Consider the following 26492-nt stretch of genomic DNA (forward strand, 5'->3'; position numbering starts at 1 on the left):
TTCGGTTATAAAAGTCTTACCTCGCGTGACTGCGGCCTTTCAGTTGTTTCAGCGGCGGGAGTCCGGGAGGAAGCGCGAGGGCAGCCTGGGAAGGTGAGCTTTTCGGTTATAAAAGTCTTACCTCGCGTGACTCAATTTTTGGAGTAAGTGAGGTAATATATTTGGGCGGTTGCTTTACCCGAAACACTACCTAGGTAGTGTCTCCCACCCATCCTCCTCCTCTAACCAAAAAAAAAGGTTCTGAGCGCTGATTTGGTAAGGCTACTAGTTTTTTTTTAATTTGTCTGTTTGGGAATTCAGAACAGTGGGAATGGATGTTAGGGCAGTTATATGCTCCTCCTGTAGAATGTGGGAGGTAAGGGTCACCACTAGTGTCCCCGCTGACTTCATCTGCGGGAAGTGCACCCAACTCCAGCTCCTCGGAAACCGTGTTAGGGAACTGGAGCTGGAGCTGGATGAACTTCGGATCATTCGGGAGGCTGAGGGGGTAATTGAGAGGAGTTACGGGGAGGTAGTTACACCTCAGGTACAGGAAAAAAGTAGATGGGTTACAGTCAGGGGACGGAAAGGGAACGGGCAGACAGTGCAGGGATCCCCTGTGGCCATTCCCCTCAAAAACAAGTATACCGTTTTGGATACTGTTGGGGGGGACGACTTACCAGGGGTAAGCCATGGGGTACAGGTCTCTGGCACAGACTCTGTCCCTGTTGCTCTGAAGGGAAGGGGGGAGAGGAGGAGAGCATTAGTCATTGGGGACTCCATAGTTAGGGGGACAGATAGGAGATTCTGTGGGAACGAGAGAGACTCGCGGTTGGTGTGTTGCCTCCCAGGTGCCAGGGTCCGTGATGTCTCGGATCGTGTTTTCGGGATCCTTAAGGGGGAGGGGAGCAGCCCCAAGTCGTGGTCCACATAGGAATCAACGACATAGGTAGGAAAAGGGATGGGGACGTAAGGCAGAAATTCAAGGAGCTAGGGTGGAAGCTTAGAGCTAGAACAAACAGAGTTGTTATCTCTGGTTTGTTACCCGTGCCACGTGCTAGCGAGGCGCGGAATAGGGAGAGAGAGCAGTTGAACACGTGGCTACAGGGATGGTGCAGGAGGGAGGGATTCAGATACCTGGATAATTGGGGCTCATTCTGGGGTAGGTGGGACCTCTACAAACGGGATGGTCTACACCTGAACCAGAGGGGTACCAATATCCTGGGGGGGACATTTGCTAATGCTCTTCGGGAGGGTTTAAACTAATTCAACAGGGGGGTGGGAACCTGAATTGTAGCTCCAGTGTACAGGAGGTTGAGAGTAGTGAGGTCATAAATAAGGTTTCAAGGTCGCAGGAGTGTACCGGCAGGCAGGAAGGTGGTTTGAAGTGTGACTACTTCAATGCCAGGAGCATCCGGAATAAGGTGGGTGAACTTGCAGCATGGGTTGGTACCTGGGACTTCGATGTTGTGGCCATTTCGGAGACATGGATAGAGCAGGGACAGGAATGGTTGTTGCAGGTTCCGGGGTTTAGATGTTTCAGTAAGATCAGGGAAGGTGGTAAAAGAGGGGGAGGTGTGGCATTGTTAGTCAAGGACAGTATTACGGTGGCAGAAAGGACGTTTGATGACAACTCGTCTACTGAGGTAGTATGGGCTGAGGTTAGTACCAGGAAAGGAGAGGTCACCCTGTTGGGAGTTTTCTATAGGCCTCCGAAAAGTTCCAGAGATGTAGAGGAAAAGATTGCAAAGATGATTCTGGATAGGAGCGAAAGTAACAGGGTAGTTGTTATGGGGGACTTTAACTTTCCAAATATTGACTGGAAACGCTATAGTTCGAGTACTTCAGATGGGTCAGTTTTTGTCCAATGTGTGCAGGAGGGTTTCCTGACACAGTATGTAGATAGGCCAACAAGAGGCGAGGCCACATTGGATTTGGTACTGGGTAATGAACCAGGCCAGGTGTTAGATTTGGAGGTAGGAGAGCACTTTGGTGATAGTGACCACAATTCGGTTACGTTTACTTTAGCGATGGAAAGGGATCGGTATATACCTCAGGGCAAGAGTTATAGCTGGGGGAAAGGCAATTATGAGGCGATGAGGCAAGATTTAGGATGCATAGGATGGAGAAGGAAACTGCAGGGGCTGGGCACAATTGAAATGTGGAGCTTGTTCAAGGAACAGCTACTGCGTGTCCTTGAGAAGTATGTACCTGTCAGGCAGGGAGGAAGTGGTCGAGCGAGGGAACCGTGGTTTACTAAAGAAGTTGAATCTCTTGTCAAGAGGAAGAAGGAGGCTTATGTAGAGATGAGGCATGAAGGCTCAGTGAGGGCGCTTGAGAGTTACAAGTTAGCCAGGAAGGACCTAAAGAGAGAGCTAAGAAGAGCCAGGAGGGGACATGAGAAGTCTTTAGCAGGTAGGATAAAGGAAAACCCTAAAAGCTTTCTATAGGTATGTCAGGAATAAAAGAATGACTAGAGTAAGATTGGGGCCGGTCAAGGACAATAGTGGGAAGTTGTGCGTGGAGTCCGAACAGATAGGAGAGGTGCTAAATGAATATTTTTCGTCAGTATTCACACAGGAAAAAGACAATGTAGTCGAGGAGAATACTGAGATACAGTCTATTAGACTAGACGGGATTGAGGTTCATAAGGAGGAGGTGTTAGCAATTCTGGAAGGTGTGAAAATAGATAAGTCCCCTGGGCCGGATGGGATTTATCCTAGGATTCTCTGGGAAGCTAGAGAAGAGATTGCAGAGCCTTTGGCTTTGATCTTTATGTCGTCATTGTCTTCAGGAATAGTGCCAGAAGACTGGAGACTAGCAAATGTTGTCCCCTTGTTCAAGAAGGGGAGTAGAGACAACCCTGGTAAATTATAGACCAGTGAGCCTTACTTCGGTTGTGGATAAAGTGTTGGAAAGGATTATAAGAGATAGGATTTATAATCATCTAGAAAGGAATAATTTGATTAGGGATAGTCAACACGGTTTTGTGAAGGGCAGGTCGTGCCTCACAAACCTTATTGAGTTCTTCGAGAAGGTGACCAAACAGGTGGATGAGGGTAAAGCGGTTGATGTGGTGTATTTGGATTTCAGTAAAGTGTTTGATAAGGTTCCCCATGGTAGGCTATTGCAGAAAATACGGAGGCATGGGATTGAGGGTGATTTAGCGGTTTGGATCAGAAATTGGCTAGCTGTAAGAAGACAGAGGGTGGTGGTTGATGGGAAATGTTCATCCTGGAGTTCAGTTACTAGTGGTGTACCTCAGGGATCTGTTTTGGGGCCACTGCTGTTTGTCATTTTTATAAATGACCTGGATGAGGGCATAGAAGGATGGGTTAGTAAATTTGCGGATGACACCAAAGTCGGTGGAGTTGTGGATAGTGCGGAAGGATGTTGCAGGTTACAGAGGGACATAGATAAGCTGCAGAGCTGGGCTGAGAGGTGGCAAATGGAGTTTAATGCGGAAAAGTGTGAGGTGATTCACTTTGGAAGGAGTAACAGGAATACAGAGTACTGGGCTAATGGTAAGATTCTTGGTAGTGTGGATGAGCAGAAAGATCTCGGTGTCCATGTGCATAGATCACTGAAAGTTGCCACCCAGGTTGATAGCGTTGTTAAGAAGGCGTACAGTATGTTAGGTTTTATTGGTAGAGGGATTGAGTTTCGGAGCCATGAGGTCATGTTGCAGCTGTACAAAACTCTGGTGCGGCCGCACTTGGAGTATTGCGTACAGTTCTGGTCACCGCATTATAGGAAGGATGTGGAAGCATTGGAAAGGGTGCAGAGGAGATTTACCAGGATGTTGCCTGGTATGGAGGGAAGGTCTTATGAGGAAAGGCTGAGGGTTTTGAGGCTGTTTTCGTTAGAGCGAAGAAGGTTAAGAGGTGACTTGATAGAGACATAAAGATGATCAGAGGATTAGATAGGGTGGACAGTGGGAGCCTTTTTCCTCGGATGGTGATGGCTAGCACGAGGGGACATAGCTTTAAATTGAGGGGTGATAGATATAGGACAGATGTCAGAGGTAGGTTCTTTACTCAGAGAGTAGTAAGGGCGTGGAATGCCCTGCCTGCAAAAATAGTAGACTCGCCCACTTTAAGGGCATTTAAATGGTCATTGGATAAACATATGGATGATAATGGAATAGTTTAGGTTAAATGGGCTTCAGATTGGTTTCACAGGTCGGTGCAACATCGAGGGCCGAAGGGCCTGTACTGTACTGTAATGTTCTATGTTCTATGTTCTATGTTCAATGTTAATTTAGCACCTGTTTAAAATCTTTCAGCAATACCTCATTTCTAGTGCTACCAGTGTCTTTGGTACACATGTGGATGACAACTATTGGATCCCTCCCCTCCCTCAGGGAGATGTCCTTAACTCTGACACTGGGCAGACAACACATCCTTCTGGAATCCCATTCACTGCTGAAGAGATGAGTATCTACACCCCTCATTGTACTGTCCTCTTTTGTGACCACATTCCTATTTCCTCCAACCACTTCAATGCCTCCCTGCACTGAGGTGCCGTGGTCAGTTTGCTCATTCTCCCAGCAGTCCCCACTTTGTTTGCACAGTTTGCAAGACCCTTGTAACTGTTGGACAATTTCAGGAGATGAAGCTCCTCAATTGTAACCCCGTCTCCTTATACCTGCCTCACCAGCAGTCACACCCTCCTATCCGAGATCACAGACCAATTTCAAATTACCTGGTCTGAGTAGTGTGATCGCCCTCTGGAGCAGGTACTTTCCCCTTCCCTAATCTGGCACAATGTTTGCAGCTGGACTCTAGCTCCTAAACTCAGATCTGAAGTTCCTCAAGCTGAAAATACAATATTCACTCTGAATCACACTGGTGTCCAGCAGCTTCCACATGTTGCAAAAGCAACACAAAATGGCAAGTTATCAGAAAAGGACTTATTAACAAAAGTTTAAGTTACGAGTCCAAGTCCAGAATGAAACCTGTTCAAAACTAATTCAAAACCAGGCTTGAGAGCATACAGCTAGGACTCAAATTCCTAGCAGCATGCAAGGATCTACCAGTCAGTGGCACACAGTTCTAGTGTTTGTTGGCAAATAGAAATTGCAAAATTAGCCATCCGGGGCCAAGCGTTTCTAAGATCTGGAGAGACAGTAAGTTGCCATTGAACTTTGAGGTTTGAGCAAAAATGGGATCCTTGACATACTATTGGATGGCCCTTAAAAAGTTATTTGAGGACGAAATCCTTAGTATTTTGAGATGCAGGGATAAATTTATATTTTGGGTTCTGGGTTGAGGGGTCTGTAGAGACAAGGCTGTTTGGGTTTATAGTCAAGGACAGTGGAGCCTAAAGGCTGCAGAAATGGAGACAGACCCTGGTGGACGGTTGATGGGGAAAGAGCAGGAGGGATAATCATCATCCCATCATTAGGTTGTGGGAGCCTGCACTTTGGAAAAATGGGCTATTAGAAAATGAGTAGGACACTCCACTTACTCCACCATTCACTGAGATCACGTCTAAACTGCAATCTCAGCCATATGCCTCCTTTTCTCCAAGTTGATTAATTACATTTCATTAATAAAAATACAACAATCTCACAACTAAAAGTAACAGCTGACTTAGCATCAACTGGAAGAGAGTTCCAACTTCTGCCATCATTTTTGTATAAAAGTATTTAATTTCTTTTCTGAAAGGGTCAGTAAATTTCCGGAAAGAGTGGTACAAGAGTGAGTACTATCTGCAGAATGGAAGATCTGTAGACAGTTCAGAAACTGCAAAATAATCCTTCCTTCCAGGCACTTACACCATGGACTGAAAACAATCTCATGAACTTCACAATTAGTTCCACTAAAGCACCAAGTAGGAAAGAGACCATGCACACTGAAGCATGCAGATTGGGAGAGAAAACACAATTCTTCTTAGAAGCAGGCAGATGCCAATAAATGTAAGTTAATCTGCATATTGGATACAGTGAAGTAAATTTTAACTCTCCAATATTCAAAATTGGTGACAGGCAGATGGCAGCTTGTTTAACATCTCTCCTCAATTACATTTCCACCACAATCATCCATCTTACATAATCATATGAAGTCAAGGTCTAACCCAGTAGTATGCTGAGACACAAATACGGTCACGCAGTCTGCCTGACACGTTAGCATAGTCCATCCAAGCTGGGTATTGCGAACACAGACTTTGACTCTGTGACTATGTGAAACAGCAGATAGCGAGCCAGTAGCATGATATACATCTCTCTCAATTAATTTTTTCAGTAACCTCGGAATGTGCAAGATGTGACACAAATTATTGGCTCATTACCACCTGTTTTACACAACTGTAAAGTCAATATCTACCCTCTTCAGTTTTCAGGAATGGAAAAGTTCAAAGTACTGTCTCCATCTTACATGTTGGTTGGCTTTTGATAGGCATCTATTTTATTCTAGAGCGAAGGATAAGTAAGATTAAACACACAAATGCTTCAAATCGCAAAGTCAGAAATGTTTTTGTAGCTGCAAGTTGAGTTCATGCACAGGAAAATGGAGGCATTTTTGCTGCACTCTATGCTTTGATCCCAAGTATGCTGATGGCACACTAATTTCTGTATTAAATATGTCCTATGCTCATGAGCCAAAGGTGAGTCTGACTTTGTGGGTAAATTGTTGGAGGTGATAGTAAAAGATAGGATTTATGGGCATTTAGAGTGGCAAAAAATTGATTAGGGATGGTCGGCGTGGTTTTGTGTGAGGAAAATTGTGTCTCACAAATTTGATTGAGTTTCTTATGAAAATTACCAAAAAGGTTGCTGATGGCAGAGCAGTAGACATTGTTTATTTGGAATTTAGTAAAGCCTTTAACAAGGTTCGCATGGTAGACTAATTAATACAGTTAGATCACATGGAATTCAGAGTGAGCTTGCCAATTGGATACATAATTGGCTTAATGGCAGGAGACAGAGAGTAATCGTAGAGGGTTGCTTTTCCGACTGGAGGCCTGTGACCAGTGATGTTCCACAGGGATCGATTCTGGGTCGTCTTTTGTTTGTTATTTATATAAATGATTTAGATGAGAATATAAAAGGCACGGTTAATAAGTTTGCAGATGACACCAAAATTGCTGGCATAGTATACAGTGAAGAAGGTTTTCTAAGTTTAAAAAAGGATCTTGATCAAATGGTCAATGGGCTGAAATATGGCAGATGGAGTCCAATCAGGATAAATGCAAGGTATTGCATTTTGGTACAACAAACAAGGGTAGGGCTTATACAATTAATGGTATAGCCTTGGGTAGTGTTGTAGAACAGAGGGAACTAGAGGTGAAGGTACATAATTCTTTAAAGCTTGCGTCACATAGAGATAGGGTGGTTAAAAAGGCGTTCGGCACACTTGCCTTCGTTGCTCAGTCTTCGAGTATAGGAGTTTGGACGTTATGTTGAGGTTGTACAGGACATTGGTGAGGCCTCTTCTGGAATGCTGTGTCCAGTTCTGGTTCCCCTGTTATAGGAAGGATATTTTCAAGCTGAAGAGGGTTCAGAAGAGATTTGCCAGGATGCTGCTGGATATGAAAGGTTTGAGTTATAAAGAAAGGCTGAATATGCTGGGACTTTTTTCACTGGAACGTAGGTGATAGAGAGGTGACCTGATAGAAGTCTATAAAATAATGAGAGGTATAGTTAGAGTTGTCGATAGTTGTCTTTTCCGTAAGATGGGAAATTTCAAGACTAGGGAGCATATTTTTAAGGTGAGAAGAGAGAAACTTAAAAAAGACACGAGGCAATCTTTTTTACATAGAAAATTTTCATGTGTGGAATGAACTTCCTGAGGAACTGTTGAATGCAGGTACAATTACAACTTTTAAAAGACGTTTGGATGGATACATGAATAGGAAAGATTTGGAGGGATATGAGCCAGGACCAGGCAGGTGGGACTAATTTAGTTTGGGATACTGTTTGGCATGAAGTAGTTGGGCCAAAGGGTCTGTTTCCATGCTGTATAACTCTATGACTCTATCTTGCCCCCTTGCAAAGTAGCAACCTCATCCACTCAACTTTCTGAGCCCCTCATACTGGAAATTAACTGACAGCATTGCCCTCAGTGAACCACAATCTTCTAAAAGTTTTCAGACAACATACTCCAAGAAAACATACAACAGCAGAGAATAGGAAAGCTCACATACCTGCTGCTGAGCCAACAGAAGATGGTTGGACAGAGGGGGAAGAAACATTATTCGGTCAGAACATGAAAGAAATAAAACAGGAAAAGGATGGTGTAATTACATTAACACATTCAGCATTAATACAAATCCTGTGCAACTTGAATACTTCTTAAAATTGTTGGGGTGCGTTTTCAGATGAAACACATTTCATGGAGATTGTGGCAGTATTGTGTGAATTTTCAAGCCTGAGATATTTTCAATCCAAGATTTGATCTACAGGCCACAAATCTGCTGTCTACTCGAAACTGGCCCAACTAAGAAAAGCACTTTACTAGTGTTGGAAATATTTCACTGCCTCAGAAAGGGGTTAAAATACTATTATGGTACTATTGACATCACAAGACCCAGATCTGCACTTACGTACGAGGTTCCCCATTGAGACCAGTGGGCACCACATCAGACAACAAACATTAAATCAGAAATTAGTGGAAGCAAAGTGGGAGATGGAACCTAACCAATTTAAATGCTCACCCGCTCCATTCTACAAATAGGGAGTTATAATTTCACTGACTGCCACCTTATGTTCATCAAGTTACTTCTGAGAAATGCAACTCTGTGTTTCTTTGGCATTCAATATCAATACCAAGCTTCTACATAAGCTATAGATTGTTAGAATAACTCAGCTTTACCCACTTTATGTTTCTCAACACAGGTACAACACTTGTATTTTCGATGGCTTTGTTGAGTAGGAATGAGCAATCGTGTTGATATTCCATTGGCTCATCACATGTCATTAATGCATAAACAAGTGTGACAAAGGATCCTCACAGCCAGAAAACAGAGGGAATTTTGATCCCATCAGGTTGGGCTGTAATCTAACCAGATTCGAGAAATGGAAGGACCATTTTAACCTGTTCGCCCCTGAGCAACCTATTCAGCACAGACAGGAAATGAAGAACAGTTGCTGTTCAGGGACATATCACACTTGGCAAGCAAATAAGCCATTCAAATATACATGGAAATTTCCTCAGGCTTCTCTCATTCAACTTCACTGCCTTCACTTTGGAAAAGGTTTGGTGGAAACCACATTGCTGATCATAAATAGTGGAACAAGAAAAAACCCCAAAGCATTTTCTAGTTATAAGTCCAAATTTTAAAAAAAGGTGTTGAATTTATCAAATGTGATCTTTTGGGAACAGAGAGTACACTGGGAGGGTTCTTGGAAAATCACAATACATAAAATGTCATAATATTTGTGTACCAAACCAAAAAAGATGCACCCAAAATTAAAGATGGTACAAACCTTGGGGTTGTCATCTAAGATCTGGCTCTCAGTTTCCCTGAAATTAATAAATTACATGTAAATGTTATCGTTAAAAATGAAGCCTTTTCATCTAAATTTCTCCAGCCATATGTTGCAGTTAACTTCAGGATGTCCCAAGAAGGCACAGTCAGTTGGGCAGGGATTTATAAACAAACAGTAAAGGAATTAAGGGCTATGGCGAGTAATTAGTAATTTTGTATTGCCATTTTCTGTGCCAGTTTGCCACTATCATTCCAATCTTGAGTCATTTTCATTGTCATGGTGGGCAGCCAACTGAGGCCGTTCATTGATAATAATGGGCCTCCATTCCTACCAAATGGGGTTTACATTCAACAATGTGGGTGGCCCACAGTGGACTGGATCACGTCTATACCAACTTGACAGGCTCAGGGTGTGAAATGGGGGTGATGAGTGATGAGTCACATAACATCCCACCCAACCCATAATGGCTGCCAGGCCACTGAATATCCCATGATGGAGTTTCAATAACATGATCACAGATGAGCAACCATTTTAGATTAAAAGTAAAATTGACCTCTTTTCAGTTAGCACTTTCAGTTGAGGTTCCTTCTCTATTTCTCAAACATAAAACTGTAGATCCCATTTTCGTTGATAGGGTTGCCAATTTATCGGTGCTGGTAAACCTTCTTTCAACCTTCTCTCCTCTAAAGGAGTAACCCCAGCTTTTCAAGTCCAACCTTGTAGCTGAATTCCCTTTCCCCTGGAATCATTTGGGCAAATGTTTTCTGCACCCCTCTAAACCTTTTACATCCTTCCTAAATTGCAGGGCAAAGAAGTGTACATAAGATCAGTGCTCCAATTGAAGATAAACCAGTAACAAAAACAGAAGTTGCTGGAAAAACCTCAGCAGGTCTAGCAGCATCTGTGAAGAAAAAATCAGAGTTAACGTTTCAGGTCCAGTGCCCCTTCTTCAGAACTGATGGTAGCTGGAAAAACGTCAGTTTACATGCAGAAAATGGGGAAGGGTGTGGGGTAGGGAGTAAATGATAGGATAGAGCCCAAAGAGAGAGAAGAGCAGTTGGATAGACAAAGGAGTTGATAACGATCTGGCTAGGAGGGTGAATAGTTGTTAATAGGGACTGTTAGTGACTAACAATAGGTAGTGTGTAATGGCTATGTGATAGCAAGGCCCGGTGTGTGGGGTAGGGGGCTAGGACATGGGAGAGTTAGGCTCTAAAATTGTTGAACTCGATATTGAGTCCAGAGGACTGCAAGGTCCCCAAGCGGAAAATGAGGTGTTGTTCTTCCAGCCTATGTTCAGCTTTGCTGGAACACTGCAGCAAGCCAGAGACACAGATGTTGGCCAGGGTACAGGGTGGCGTGTTAAAGTGGTAGGCAAACAGGTAGCTCAGGGTATTTTTTGTGAGCAGAATGTAGATGTTCTGCAAAGCAGTCACCCAGTCTATGCTTCATTTCCCCAATGTAGAGGAGACCACATTGTGAGCAGCGAACGCAGTAGACTAGATTCTGGGAAGTGCAAATGAGGTGTTGCAGGTGAAGATGAACCAGTGTTTTATAATGATCTACTAAACCTTCCTTTGGTTTCTTCCTCATGTCTCTAGTTATAACATTCAGGATCTTATTGACCTTCTTAATCATTTTCTTAATATGACCGCCACCTTCAATGATTTATGCACATACGCAACAGGTGTTGCTCTTGCTACATTCCGCAATCTGTGCCTTTTATTTTATATTGCCTTTCCTCATTTTTCCTATTGAATTGCATCATTTCACACTTCTCTGCAATAATTTAAGCTGTCACTCCAGCTTGGATCTAATAATTGGGGTGTGGAGCAAACCACAAATCTTCTTTGTTTATACAGCTCAAGGCCTATAGAAATTAGGCCTTCGGGACAGCTGAGACTTACTGTTTAGCACCATTTTTTTTAAAAAACATAACTGACCTACAACAGTCTAATTGTTATCGGAGGTTCTAATGGTGAGACTGTCTCGTTCAGACAACTTGAGAATAATTCTGGTGTTCAGTAACTTAAGTTTTCACCATGGGGGCACACAGTATCAAAGACAGATCTTAAGGCAATTCAAATTTGTGATTACGAAATAGTGCATCACATTTATTAGAAACTCTTCAAACTTCATACAAAATATACTCTTTAATTATTCATTCCCGAGTGTCTTTGGCTAGGCCACCATTTATTGAGTCATTAATATCAAGAGGGCAGTTAGGAGTCAACCACACATGTCTGTGGGTCTACGGTCACATGTAAGTCCAACTGGGTAGAGATGACAGATTCCTTCCCTGAAGGATATTAATGAACTGGATGGATTTTTAACAACAATCACCAGTTGCCAGCATTAGGGAAGCTTTTTAATTCCAAATTTTTATTGAATTCAAATTTCAATGCCTGCTATGGTTGAATTCAAATCCATGTCCCCACAGCACCCTTTGGATTACTAGCCCAGTGACAATACCACCATGCTACTGCCTCCTTTCACATATTGAAGAACATGGACTGATTTTGTATTGCAAACACTGCAGACACTGTGTACGTTATAAAACTGCTTGAGTAGCAGAGAGAAGGGCCATTAGTTGATCATTTTCTTCAGATGGTGCTGACCAATGGCGGAATTTTGCCTGACGACATGGGGAAAATTTCTTGCTTCTCTTTTTGAATACTGCAAGCATCACCCTCCTAACACAGGCCAATGAGTCAGGTGAGATACGGTGCTGACAAGACACTCTCCCTTATAATATACTGTTTACAGAGTCACAGAATAATTATGGTGTAGGAAGGGGCCATTTGGCTAACTGTGCCTGTACCAGTCACCATCTATACACGTGATCAGTGAGAGCTGACTTACTCTGACAGGTTCGGTTTTTCTGAGAATACCCTCAGGATGAACTCTCCTTCTTGGTGAGGATCGTATGTGGAAGGGACAATGACGTACTCCCCTGGGGGGAGGCTGAAACGTTGTGATACCTCACGTAGGTTGATATATGACTTAGACCTGCTCTTAGATGCCCGGTAGAGGAAGAAATCTTTGGGAAGGTGTTGTTTATTACCTTGCATCTAGGGAAAAGAAACAAGTGAATAACCTGGCTGGAGTAAGAAGTCCAGTGTCCTTGGTTAGCAAAAATTGTTAGGCTTCCAATACAATCCCCATACAATCCATTCTACCCATAAACATGTTGCAAATGTCTAAAGAAATCAGCCGATCAAACATGCATTTCTATGGAAGGTATTTATCTCAATTAAAGATTCTTAGTTTTGCCTCCTTAAGATCATATGTAGTAGCATTTCAATAGCCCACGGGTTACTCTATCTCTGGTGCAGACATTTAAATTGTCAAATATACCATTACTCATAAGGCCTTCTCTAAATCTCCTTCTGTTATTTCAGCCCATTTGTCTACTTATGACACTCATTCTCAGTCCAACATACATTATTGTTCATTTATCAGAGCTTAATTTCATTTTATTCATACCTGCCCAACTATATTAGTACTCTAAAACTTTTTTCAAATCTTTTGCTGTATCCACTGGTGCTGGGTCTGTCCAAATGTAACTTTTATATTTGGTTGTACAAATGATGTATTTATAAAATTATTGCTTTACACTATGTAAGACTATACAGCAGGATTTCTCCAGACACTTGTATGAAGCAATTAACACAAAATAGTAACTAAAGTGGGCAGGATCAACTATACCATAGTTTCCAACTAGTGTAGGGTCGGTTAGCTAAATCGAACTAGATTGCAAATGTCAGAAAGCATATCATAACCCTTTCAGAACAGGCAATACAGGCAAGAAAGAACAAAACAGGCACAGCAAACCAGGAACTGCAAACAAGACAACAGAAACCAAGTAACAGAAAATATGTTAAAGGAAATACATCACAACCAATGTTACAACAAAGGTACTGTTACTAAAATAAAACAGCAAACAATACAACATGTTACCCCAATCCATGGCTATTATCTGATTGCTCATTTACCTCTTTGGGCACCTTTACAAAGAAAAGAAAAAATGTTAAAAAGAATCAACTCCACACAAGTCGGCATTTGCACACATTCATAATATCTTGTCAATTAACCTTAGTGTGTGCAGGGGTCTGTACATGTGTGGGTGCAAGGTAAAACTGCCCTGAGTCTCTACTCCTGATCACCATCCAGTGACTCAGTTACAAAAAGCATGTACAGACTGACAAATAAGAACAGAATCAAGCTGAGCTGTAATTTCCCCACTCCAAAGTGAATTGGCCTCTCTCACCACATAAGAAGAATAGATTGGGTTGGGGGGGCAGTCAGGTCAGTTTCAGCTTGTGGAGTAGTTGGTTCAGATTAGGGCGTAGTCGGGTCATGTTGGGCAGTAGCCACGTTGAGGTAGGAAGCTGCCAGTTCATGTTGGGAGCAGTCAGGAAACGTTCACATAGAGAGTGGTGAGAGTCTGGAACGGGCTGCCAGAGGTAGTGGTGTAAGTGAGTACAATTTTGTCATTTAAGAAACATTTAGATAGGTAGATGGATGGGATAGGTATGGAGGATATAGACCAAATGCAGGCAAATAGGACTAGTTTAATTGTGAAAACTGGGCGACGTGAGCAAGATGGGCCAAAAGGCCTGTTTCCATGCCGTAGACCTCTATGACTCTCTGAAATATTACCCTCATCTAACCTGAAATAAACACGATCAGTCTCAGCCTCCTGCGACCGTAAGTCTGTATTACAGATCAGTGCTTTCTTACCTGTAGCTTGTTTCCAATGATATTTTTTGAACAGAATATTTTGGTTTAGATTTCTTTATAATTTAAGGACTTTTTTTTTTAAGTTGTGGACTGAAATGAGAAAGAACTGTGTTAAAGACAGTGTTTTGAAAGGTTGGCTGCATGTTTTGAAAAGAAAGTAACCTGACACCCATAAATAACTGTTCGAACATTCAGTAATTGAAGTGGTTGTGGACAAACAGAGACTGAGGAGTTGTGTATAGATACAGTTAGGTGGCAACAGAGGTTGATGGATCTATGAACAGGTGACCAGGTACAAATGACAAGAAAGGCCTTTTCCTTGCCAAAACCACATTATTGGTTCACAGCTACCTAAACAGCTTGGAGCTGGGCACAAGTTACAAAGAAGGGATTTGAACTCCACAAGCTCAGAAGCAGTCTCTCTGTTCTCTGCAGTCAAAACTCTTTACTTCTGAAGGAAACCAGTCAATGTTTCCTTCAGCATTTTTGCAAGCTATGACTTTTAACTGATAGATCTAAGACATTTTACAAGTGAAGCAGCCACCCCATGCTTCTTACAAACCAGTCAAAGCATTTGATGGAAGCCAGGAAGAAACTTTTGGATCAGCAAGAACCAAATCAACAAAAACAAACAAAGAATTGCAGGCGCAAAAACAGAAATTGCTGGAGAAACTCAGCAGATCTGGCATCTGTGGGAAGAAAGCAGAGTTAGTATTTTATGTCCAGTGACCCTTCTTCATTTTCCTACCATGTCTCTGTAACCGTTGGCCCCTAAAGAGAACAAAAACCTTTCTAGCTCAGCCTTGAATACATTCGATGAGCCAACATTCACTGCTCACTGTGGAAGAGAATTCCAAAGACCATCTGAGAGAAGAAATTCTGCCTCATCTTCCTCTTAAATGACAGAATGCGTATTTTCAAATGGTGCTCCCTTGAGTGGCAACACCCTGTCAGCATCTAACCTGCAAAGCCCCTTGATTCAAAAGGATGATCACTCAATACTCTACACTCCAGTGAGTAGAGGGTCTACCTGATCGGCTTTTCGTAATAAGAAAATCCCTTCATCCCAGGAAACAACTAGTGAACCTTCTCTCAATTGCTTCCAATGCAACTATATCCCTCCTCAAATAAGGATGGAGCGGACATGGAAAGAATGTTTCCACTAGTGGGAGAAACTAGGAACAAGGGCACAGCCTCAGAGTGAAGGGATAACCCTTTAGAACTGAGATGAGAAGGAATTTCTTCAGCCAGAGGGTGGTGAATCTGTGGAACTCATTGCCGCAGAAGGCTGTGGAGGCCAAGTCATTGAGTGTATTTAAGACAGAGATAGGTTCTTGATTACTATGGGGATCATGGTTTACGGGGAGAAGGCAGGAGAATAGAGTTGAGAAACGTATCAGCCATGACGCAATGGCAGAGCAGATTCGATGGCCCAAATGTCCTAATGCTTCTCCTATAGCTTTTGGTCTTAAGGGAAGCAGAACTGTACACAACACTTGAGGTGTGGTCTCAGTTGTACAGTTGTAGCAAGACTTTCCTCCTTTTATATTCCATCCTCCTTAGCTTGTTGCAGTTTATGGGACCTTGCTGTCTTGCAAATATGCTACTGCTTTTGACATTGCAACAGGGACTGCACTTCAAAAACACTTCAATGGTTATTCACACCTCTTTGAGGTTATGAAAGATAAAATATAAGTGCAATTTTTTTGATGGCAGCACATTTTAATCTATGAAAACAACCACAACCTTGCTCATTCTGTCTGAAATTACCTGAGCAATGCTAAATTTTGACCAAGTTGATGTGGTGACATAATTCTAGTTGTGTTTTGTAAACCTATCTCTGAATAGTCTACAAATATCCCAAACAGCATTTACCTCATAAATAGCAAATCCAATGGTATGGAAGTTGACACCCATTCTGCGTTCCTTCCGACGATTCTTTTGCATTAGAGCAACAACAAAGGTGCAGAGGACCTCGGCAACATCGGGATCATCATCCTCCTCGCAGAGTTTCAGTCGGTACTGAGGATTCGTCCAGAATGTGTCTTAAAAGAAAATATATAGGTTTACAAAATCAAGAGGGGCATGACTAGGATGAATAACCAAGGTCTTTTTTCTCGAGTGGTGGTGTCAAAAACAGGACACAGGTTTAAGGTGGGAGGGGAAAGCTTTAAAAGGGACCTAAGAGGCAACTCTTTCATGCAGAGTGTGGTGTGTGTATGGAACGAGCTGCCAGAGGAGGTGGTGGAGAAGCATACAATTATAGATTGGGATGTCTGGTTGGCATGGACGAATTGGACAAACAGGTCTGTTTCCGAGCTGTATGACTCACTAATTCTGTAACAGGAGGGAAAGGGATTGGTTGTTCTGTTCTTGCAGTGTCTAAAACTAAAGAGAAAGAAAGGAAACAAAGGGATAGGAAGTAATAACCAATACAGAGAAAGAAAGGGGAGAATGAACACAAGTAGAGAAGACCAAGGAAAAGAAAACAGTACAACAAAAGCAAAGAAATTTTTAAAAAAAGACATAAACAAATTGAGAGAACAAGGAAAGGAGAAGAAACACAAAGAATAAAAGTCTAGAGCACTGGAGAAAGAAGACAAAATTGAGAAGCAATAAACCTGGTAATTTATGAGCAGACACCAAAACAGCCACAAAAACTTTAGATTTAGATTGCTATAAAACCAGGTATTTTCAGGAGTGGAGCAAGTCAAGCAACTCAGGTGGGGCCAACAAGTGACTCCAGTCTCCACAGCACATATTTGATTCTGAACAGCCTCTGAAGTAGATGAGTGAATACTCATTGTATATCATTGCTATGAAGTTCAATAACAAGAACAGTCCTTTCTAAATATGGTTGCAGCAACTTCTCAGGATAACTAAGGTTCGGCAATAAAAGCTGTCTTGGTCGTACCACATCCCAAGAAGAAGTGGAAGAAGTGATAGAAAGAATACACAGAAAGTGAGAACAAATAAAACAGAGGTGATAGAGAAGGATGGAAGAGAAAAGACAACTATTGATAAGAGAAAAAGTTCAGACCCACCTGGATAATTACGGCAGCCCCCAGCTGAACAGCCTTTTACCCACCGTCCTTCATTGATAGATACTGTCCACCTATGGAGCTTGTCATCGCATAGCGCATCTGGTGTCAGGTTACAAATCTCCAGCTTTGTGAAATTCCTCTTAAAATCATCAAAAGACATCCTGCATATAGCATAATAAAGAAACTATCACATACATTCTAAAGTTTTAAAATCCTGCCATCCATGGGCATTCATGAATAAAGCAGGCAGCACTCAGTAACATGGCAGCCAACATGCTGCCTGGTGCCAGGAACCTATTTACCATTTACTGGCATACCATGAGTAGTCATTAATTGGGAAGTACACCAAATTAAATCCAACTTTCAAGAATAACTTAGCAGGCAACAAAAAGCTCATGCCTCTAGTTTTCTCATTGTTTAAAGGTGGTGTCCACCAAGTGGAGCTGTTCATGATTTGGAGTTGTGGTGAGGTTTTGTCTTTGTCTAACTCAGTGACATGGGAATGGACATAGACGAAGATGGACAGTCCAGTAGCAGAAAAGATGAAGGGTTGAAAGTGTTTTCTCAGATCCTCAAATGGTACAGGTCTAGTAAGAGGCTAGTGTTAGTGCTCAGGTTTTCAAATGTTACAGCAAAAGAAGCATTTATCTTAGGTAACTAGATATGGTTTCTGACTTCTTAGTAACTATACACAGGTCACAATATATTAATGGTAACATGAGGAGTAGAATTCATTGCTGTCTCAAACTACAACAGACCAGAACTGCCTAAGACTCAAGACTCCCTAAACATTCCCCAGTGAAAATAATATATCAGAGGAGGTGAAAGTTCAGTTTAGCTTCTCGATGAACTCTTCTCTTCTCTTGTATGTCCAAGTAGCTATATTACACATACCTGATCAATAGTCAGGGAAGGGAACTTGAGTTTAAAGCAAGCCAGGACCTGCCATGAGCATGGTCATGGTCTCTGATGGAGGGTTAACATGAAGGCAGATGAAGGATGATGGAGGGAGGCTCAGCAGAAGGTCCAGGAGGAGGACAGGATGGTTAAAGATAATGAGAAAAAAGTCTGAAGATTAATGACTCTGGACAGAGTAGTGGTCAGATGTTCCAAAACATTTAGATGAAGGAACTGGGTAATGGTAAGAGCAGCTAATATTAAGGGTCAAAGGCTATGGCAAGAAGCTTGAGAATAATAGAGGGGAGGGTGGAGGTGCATGAGCTCCAACTACAGAGCCACAGAATTAGTGTCTATTGACACAATTGCTAAGAAAGTGCTACTTTGCTAGAGTTCAGGTGCTGCTAGGAAACTTTTAACTTGCACAACAGCAGGTTGTTATGGGTGAAGGTCACTGTGTCATCAGAGGAGTCTAGGGTCTGGTCCATGGGAGGAACAGGAGGAATACGCATTTCCTTGGTCAACTACAGCTTCTCTATAGATGAAAGCCACGTCAACAGAGGTGCTGATATCATTGCATGCTTCTTCCCACAGTTCACCTGTGGGTTTGCAATGGACTTTCAATGGTCCAGCAGAGGAGGGTTTTGGTCACACAACAAAAGACAGAGGAGGAGGGCAGGAGGAATCAAACCATCATCACTGCATAAGTGCATCAACAGATCAATGAATGCTCAGAGACAATGCCAGAGACTGGCCTGGAACTCCTACAACAAGAGCTTCAGCCCCACTGATCTGAATGGAATCCCATGCCAGTCACCCTCAGGTCAGTGTGCCTCTAACCTTTGACACCAGTGGCTCATTTAACAGAAAATGTGTGGCATTTCCCAGGTTGCAATATATAGGTTTAGAGGGGCCAATGAATTCATTTGATTCACAACAAACTCTGATAGCCAGACCAAGAAAGTAGTTAGCCTCAGGGCTGTTGCACGGTTTCCACTACTAATAGCCAGCTGCAATTGCAAATCAGAAGGGGTATCATTCCCTCATGGTTTGAATTATCTGTGACTACTCGAAAAGAATCCTGCAAGGTGTGTTTATTTCCCAAGGAGGTCTCATGACACATACATTTCAAGGAACACCTAACTGCCACATCTAATTAAGATTCCTGTCCATGTGCAAGGCTGGATCCTTGATGGCAAAAGCTACTCCTTCAGAAAGTGGCTCATGACACCAATGGGTCATCCCCATAGCCTTGCAGAGGAGAGTTACAACACACTAGAAGGATCAACAGTAGAAATCACAGAACATAATATCGCTCAAAATGTGCTTCTGATACCTTCGGCGGTCTGAACAGATTTACAATATGTGCCACAGAGATGTCCAGGATTGACATTATCTGCTGTAACTTGTACAACATAGCATGGAAAATGGGAGGAAATTTGCTTCTGATGAGGATGATAGGGAAGAATATGAGGAGGACATCAGGGATCTCGTGGCAGCACTTCCAGATGCAATTGCTATGGATAGATTGTTCTGATCACTGCCCCTACCTGACCACTATTTCCTTGTTTGCAAGCCTTTGCCTACTCTGATTGGGTCCCCCACCTCTGTCAGTCTCCACTGGAACTATATCATTCATCATGTTCTCTACCCCCTAGAAGACAAAGTGGAATGGACTTTTCCACACAGGACATAAAAGAGATGACACCCCCACCCCCCAACCCAGGGCAATGGCACATCTTCGAGGTCACAATTGCACATCATACTTGTATCAGTGACCTTGGCCAATCTCTTTAGCAAGTCGTTTATGGAGAGGTCTTCAGATGCTGCTTGTCCAGCTATGCTGCACTGCCTTGAGAATACAAATCATGCCACATACTATATCCATTAAAGATTGACCTCTAACATGTCACATTGTTGCCTACACAGGTGAGCTGTCCTTCAGTCCCCTTTGCTTAGCAATGACTGCCAAACAAGAAGCATAACAGTGCAAAATACAAGCTAAAGGTAGACATCCCAACAAATGCACATAATGCATACAATAGTCAAATGAACAAAATATATTGTGATATATGCTATTGATATACATATCCTAATAGTGTATCAGCACTTGTTCCATTTTGTTGTATGCCTTGGTGTAACATCAGAAGGTGATGAGGAGGCAAACTGCTGAGAATGATATGCCCATCGTACTATTGCATGTGGGACTTTGCGTTCAGCTCACGCATTTATAATTCACATTGTGATTGGGTGCATGGCAGTTCCCAACATGTAAATAGAAATGATAATCACTTCCTGTCCTGTTGGGAGTCAAGCTCTCCCTTTTAAGTTCTGACGCCCCCAATCCCTGTTTACATTCCAGCCAAAGCATTTAAAATTAAATGATTTCATCCTCACCAGAACTCTCCATCTTCTTTCATTTGGTGCTGAAGTCGTTGCTTTTGTGTTTTCTCAATCTCGGACCACTCCCGGCCCCTGGGACAGAAAAGAAATTCCACCATCAAGCTGGGAAAAGCCCATAAAACTCAAGAAACTACTGTGTCCACCACACTTAGTTAAAATCGGAACCAGAAGCTGCCATTGTAATGTTATGCATTCCATGTTAACTCAGGGCAAACATCATTCATGAGCTGACAGTGATTGCTTCAAAATCAAGAAGGGGCATTATTGATGAGCCTGACCATGACCTTCTCAAACAGGGTACACCTGGACTTTTCAGCATACACAATAGACACTTAACAGCCAAGCTGGCTTTTCCCTTCCCTAGTCAAGGGATATAAAGTTCAATGTGATAGCCAAGAAAAGCACTACTGTCCTACAAACAGGATTTGTAACGTTAAGTTACCAATACTACTCAAAATAGTTATTTGTTTTGAATGCTTTTTATGTAATCTGAGGTCAAAAAGCATGTGCTGTATTATCTCGTTTAAGTATTAATCACAGTTACTCCACACACCGTACATAATACTCACATATACTAGCAGGATTTGTTTAGCTATTACAACAGATACTTCTACATTCTTTTAAATTGACTGATATTTTCAAAACCTATTCAATATTAACTTCAAATCATGCAGAACTATCATCAAGTCCTGTTTAAATATCACCCAAAATTGAATGTTATATAGATCTTTTGGATATGTTATGTTGCCAAATCAATTCCACTTTAGCTCTTCTATACATGTCCCAAATCTGAAGAACAGTAATGTTATATGGGTTGTACAGCACAGGGACAAGACTTTCAATTTTACTGGATATTCCAACGGTCAGATAATCATGGGAGGAGCGCAGACTAGAGTTGTGCCCTGTAGATTCCCTGAAGCAGCTGACTTTGTGAGAATTGTCTGGTAAAGTGAAACTTCCATAAATCCCCTGCATATGGAACACTCTGAAAAAGCCATTAAAATTTGGCAAATTCTGACTCACTTAAGCTTCATAGCTACTGCAACTTCTGGGAGCTATTAAACTGAACCCCTGAATGAGTGATTGGAAAAGAAGAAGGGTGGTGGTTTTTAAGGGAAGATTTGCAATTATGGAACAAAGTTATAACATGCATGGCTTTAAGGAGAGAGATCTATGAAGTGGGTCCAAGGTGACTCAAATCATGAAAGAAGAAGAAGATCAGGACTAAAAAGTCTGGAGAAACAAAAGTAAATCTGAAGCTGGAGGAGGATAGAGGCAAAAGAATTTTTCTGAATGACTGGAAGGAAAAAAATCATACTTATCACTCCAGGACCCATTCCACTCCACTGAGCCCCATGGATTCCTCAAACGCACCAACTTCACATTCTGACCTTTGTAAGTGACCTGTTGGCAAATTTGTCATTTATGGAAGAAAAATCAGAGATAAGCACAGATTACTAAATATAAACGTACAAACCTGCATTAATCCCTTTACCCCAGTGAGCCACCAATAATACCTCCCTGTATCGTTATATTCCACTTTTGTTTCTGCATCCCAGCATTCTTCTTACCATTAATCCCTGCACTCCACTATCCTGATGTAATCATTGAATGTGTTCCAGTCAGCTCCGGTATATCATTCTCTACACCACACTGCCTTTCCTCAATTACTCTATGTACCACAATATCCCGTGTAGTCACTCCCTGTAACCCCACTATCCCCATTTATCACCTTTTACACTCCAGTGCACCCCTCAATCACTGCCTGCACCATAATATTCCCTATAATCACTCCCATTTTACTCTCTGTGCCAAGTTACACCCCTCAGTCACTCCCTGTGTATCCCTAGAATTATCTCACAAATCACTTTGTGTTCTTCTCGCACTACCCTGTGTGAACCTTCCTATTATATATATATTCCAATAATTCAAATGACTGAGCAGTCAGCTTTGAAAACTTACTTCATCCACACTGGTTACAGAATAGGCATGTCCTCTGATCAAACCGCTGGTTGTTCGTGTTTCAAACTGCTGAGGTACGAAAGACTGTCAAAACAGGAGAATCAGTCAGACTGTGCTTGTGGTGTGGCATTAACACCTAACTACCTCAGAGAAAGGGCAATAAATTCTTTCTGCACTATGATACAGCTCATTGCCTACCACCTCCCACAACACACTCCCCCACCACCCACCACCTCCCTCCACTAACCACCTGTAACCTCATTTCTAAATTATGATAGAAATCCAGTCAAAGCTGCATGATTGGGTGTCCTCCCTCCGCTATTACCCAAACTCTGTCAGGAGCTTATAAAACAAGTTATTGAGTGTACCATGTCAGGAGAAGTGATTTTGTTCCTTGCCCATTACTGGATGAGCTGATGTCAACTGTGACAGATCAAGCCACTCCCTTTTGGTCTCCAAGCCCCTCAATTAATAACAGAAAGTGTCAATCAGGCTTCCCGATTTCCAGTGCCACTTGACAACATATAGAGTCATAGATTTGCACAACACAGAAACAGACCCTTTGGTCCCACTCTTCCATGCCGATCAGATATCCTAAATGAATCTAGTCCCATTTACCAGCATTTGGCCCATATCCCCCGATTCATGTACCTTTCCAGATGCTTCTTAAATGTAATTGTACCAACCTCCACCACTTCCTCTGGCAGCTCATTCCATATACGCACCAACCACTGCGTGAGAAATTTGCACCTTAGGTCCCTTTTAAATCTTTCTCCTCTCACCTTAAACCTATGCCCACTAGTTTTGGACTCTGCTATCCTGGGGAAAAGACCTTGACCATTCGCCCTATCCATGCCCCTCATGATTTTAGAAACTTCTGTAAGGTCACCCCTCAGCCTCCGACACTCCAGAGAAAATAGCCCCAGCCTATTCAGCCTCTCCCTATAGTTCATGTGTCAAGTCAGGAGAGAAATGGAGGGTTTGAACTGTTCCCTTTGCTTAACCAGTCACCTTTCACACAATGTAGGCCCATGTGCAAGACAATCACCCAGGCAAGTTCTTGGGGAGCCATCAGGGCTGTAACATCCATACCCCAACTGTTAACACTGGTCTCCCAACTATGAAAATCCAATGACCTATATCCCAGTTTGAATCAACAACTTGCAGAGGGGGCAGGAGGAAAGAGTAGGAGAAAACATTTTTTCTCTATCCCCACCTAGTTCTGCAATGCCCCACCCCCATATCAAACCTATACACTCTGTGCTGTAGGAAACAACTCCAAACCAATCATATCTCTGCACTGAACCACTGCGTGAGTGCACAGTACTCAGACACAGCCTCACAGAAGCTCAGTGACTTGTGCAAGGTACACTACATGCAAGAAAGCAACATGCATTGTGTTGACATGCACGTATTCCCATTCTTGAGCAGGAGATTCGGGGAATGCATGCTTATCCCCCTGCTATGCACCACATCAACTCTCTCAAATCCCTATTTTATGACAAGCACTTTAATCGAATGGTTGGTAAACTTCAAACATACTGCACATTTTTCAGCACAGCCCTCTAACCAGCTACGACCATAAAATGGCAATTAGGTACAGACAGATACAAATAAAGTATCTCATTAACATTTTTAGCAGCATTTTGGTGATGCAAAGACTGTATCTTCATTTTTCTTTTTTTTATTGTGGGGTGAAATGGGAAAAGGACTGTTTTAAAAGGCAAGGATTGTTGAGGCAAGCAACCTGAAACTCATTGTAAGCATTGGTTGCAAAGCTGCTTGTTCAAATAGTGGGAAAGTCTGGAGCCAACGGGTGTATACAAATGAAGCTTCGGCCAGCTAAAAGTAGCTGATTGGTCTGTGGAATGGTGACCAGTCATCAATGACAATGAACTTCCGCTTGCTATCAGTTATGTGATTGTCTCCCAGGTAGCAGAACAACTTCGGGGTATGAAAATTTGGGGAGAAGCCATCGGATCTACTAAAGGGAATGAGCTGTCCTTTTCTCTGCAGTAAAAACATTATCAAGCCTGAAGGTAGTTTATTTTCTCTCAGCAGTTGCTGGAAGCTGTTTTTTTATAGCCAGTAAGTCAGAGACTTAATAGCTGTGAACTAACTCTCCTGTGTCTCCTGCAAAGAAATTTCTGAGAATGGATGATCTCAGCAGACCCTGTGAACAGGGCCAATGGAAATGTCTTCTCAGTCTTTCCCTCCACCCATAACACCCATGTTGATTTTTCGGCCTATGTCAGTCTGTTTGTTTGTGGAGGGGGAATTTATAAGGGTTTTGAGTTTTAATTAGTAGTTATATGTAAATGGTTCATAATTATTTATCTGTAGTTAGAATAAATAGTAATGCTCGTTAAGTGCAGAAACCTGGCCATGCTTTCTGTCAACTTGGATGTAAAACATGGGTATATTGGAGAATTCTGCATACTTCATAACATCTTTAACTTTTGTGACAGCTATAAAGTGTAACAGTGTGCATATGCATTCTGCAAGATTAATTCAGCACAGCAGAGAACTCAAGCTGCCACCTGACAGAGCTGGATGCTTCTGCTGTCATGCTGCTTATAGTTGCTCTAAGCCCAGTCATGAGAAACACACATTCAAAATGGGGGCAAAATAAAGCTAGGCTGACAGGATTAAAGGGGTTCTATTGTCCTGTGCAAGGTAGAAAACATTTTTAAATTGGGATTCATCAGGCACCAATTGAGTATACATCAATCAGCATCAGCACGGTATTTCAGCATTCCAACTCAGAATGCTCCCTTTCATAAAATTCAAAGTATATCATCAGATTTGGACAACTCGAGAAGAAACCCATTTCTTGTTTATTTTGTTTTTTCAGTAAGGGTAACTCATTGTGTAACTGTAGAGTTCATGTTTATTCATTGGGGTAAGATTAACTATGTAAGTATATGACTTCATATTCAATCATGGTAGATTTACTTACTGTGTGACTGTGCGAAGTTTCTCTTCATTCAGGAATGTTAGTCAATTATTTTAATTAACCTGTTCAGACACATACACCCAGGGCATGAGGAGCTTGCCCTAGACCTTCAGGCCACAAGAGCTCTACAGCAATATTAGTCACACCGGTTAGACAAATGCATTGCAAGTGCAATCATTAATTGCCTCAAATCACAAGTTCCTCAATTGCCATACAAACCCTGACAGGAAAATCATCAAAATTCTTGCTCTGATCACCAACTTTGGCCTTAGATCCATCTGCAGCGATTAAAGAGCGAGACAGAAACCTTTGGATCTGTGCTTCTGGCATAAAACCGGTCCCATGAAATATACTTTCCTGGAATATCAGACAGCACCACGGATGAGCGGGAAGGAACACAGAAAGTGAGAAAGTCAGTAGGATGGGGGAGAGAGACGCAGAAAGCAAAAGAATGAGAGAGAGTGAGACAATATGTGAAAGAAAAGCTCATAACAGCAGGAGAGATAAAAACAAGAAAGTACGGGAGAAATAAGAGATATGAAATGGATAAACCAACAGAGATAGTGCCTGAAAAAAAATCCTACAGCAAATCCAGAACATCTGGGGCAGCAATATTTTCTTTACACTCATGGGATGTGAACATCAGTGGCAAGCCAATATTATGATGTCCATCCCATTTATATGTCTCTGGTCAATGGTAACCCCCAAGATGTTGATAGTGGGGGCTTAAGTGAAGGCAATGCCACTGAATATCAAGGACAGGTGGTTAGGTTCTCTCAAGATGGAAATGTAAATTGACTGACACAAATATTACATATGTTTTAACTCCCCACACCTGAATCTTGACCAGGTCTTGCTGTATGTGGACATAGACTGTTTCAGTATCTGAGCATAAGATTCAAAGAGAAAGATGAAGGCAAGCCATACAGTCACAGTAGGGAAGACTTCGCTGCAGTGAGACAGAAACCAAATGAGTATTTTGGAAATTTGGTCAATGAGGAATTCGGGGCCGAGGGGCAAAGATATGTTTTAATTAAGATATACTGCAAGAAAAAAGTCTCCAGAGCAAAAGGTGAGC

At 42.2% G+C, this 26492-nt stretch overlaps 1 protein-coding gene across 1 annotated transcript in view; it reads right to left on the reverse strand.

The window, feature by feature from the left end:
- capn3a (calpain 3a, (p94)) overlaps positions 1 to 26492 on the reverse strand; it is a 94100-nt gene that overhangs the window by 21409 nt on the left and 46199 nt on the right. Inside the window, exons 6-14 of the mRNA XM_048600157.1 lie at positions 22459 to 22542; positions 21815 to 21900; positions 20491 to 20568; positions 17197 to 17357; positions 16028 to 16197; positions 13405 to 13416; positions 12272 to 12480; positions 9407 to 9443; positions 8125 to 8130 (exon numbers count right to left, since the gene is read on the reverse strand). Of these exons, the coding sequence (XP_048456114.1) occupies positions 8125 to 8130; positions 9407 to 9443; positions 12272 to 12480; positions 13405 to 13416; positions 16028 to 16197; positions 17197 to 17357; positions 20491 to 20568; positions 21815 to 21900; positions 22459 to 22542 (843 nt within the window). The remainder of the gene's footprint in view (positions 1 to 8124; positions 8131 to 9406; positions 9444 to 12271; positions 12481 to 13404; positions 13417 to 16027; positions 16198 to 17196; positions 17358 to 20490; positions 20569 to 21814; positions 21901 to 22458; positions 22543 to 26492) is intronic.

The sequence above is a fragment of the Rhincodon typus genome, chromosome 8, assembly GCF_021869965.1.
Source record: "Rhincodon typus isolate 14 chromosome 8, sRhiTyp1.1, whole genome shotgun sequence".
NCBI lineage: Eukaryota > Metazoa > Chordata > Chondrichthyes > Orectolobiformes > Rhincodontidae > Rhincodon > Rhincodon typus.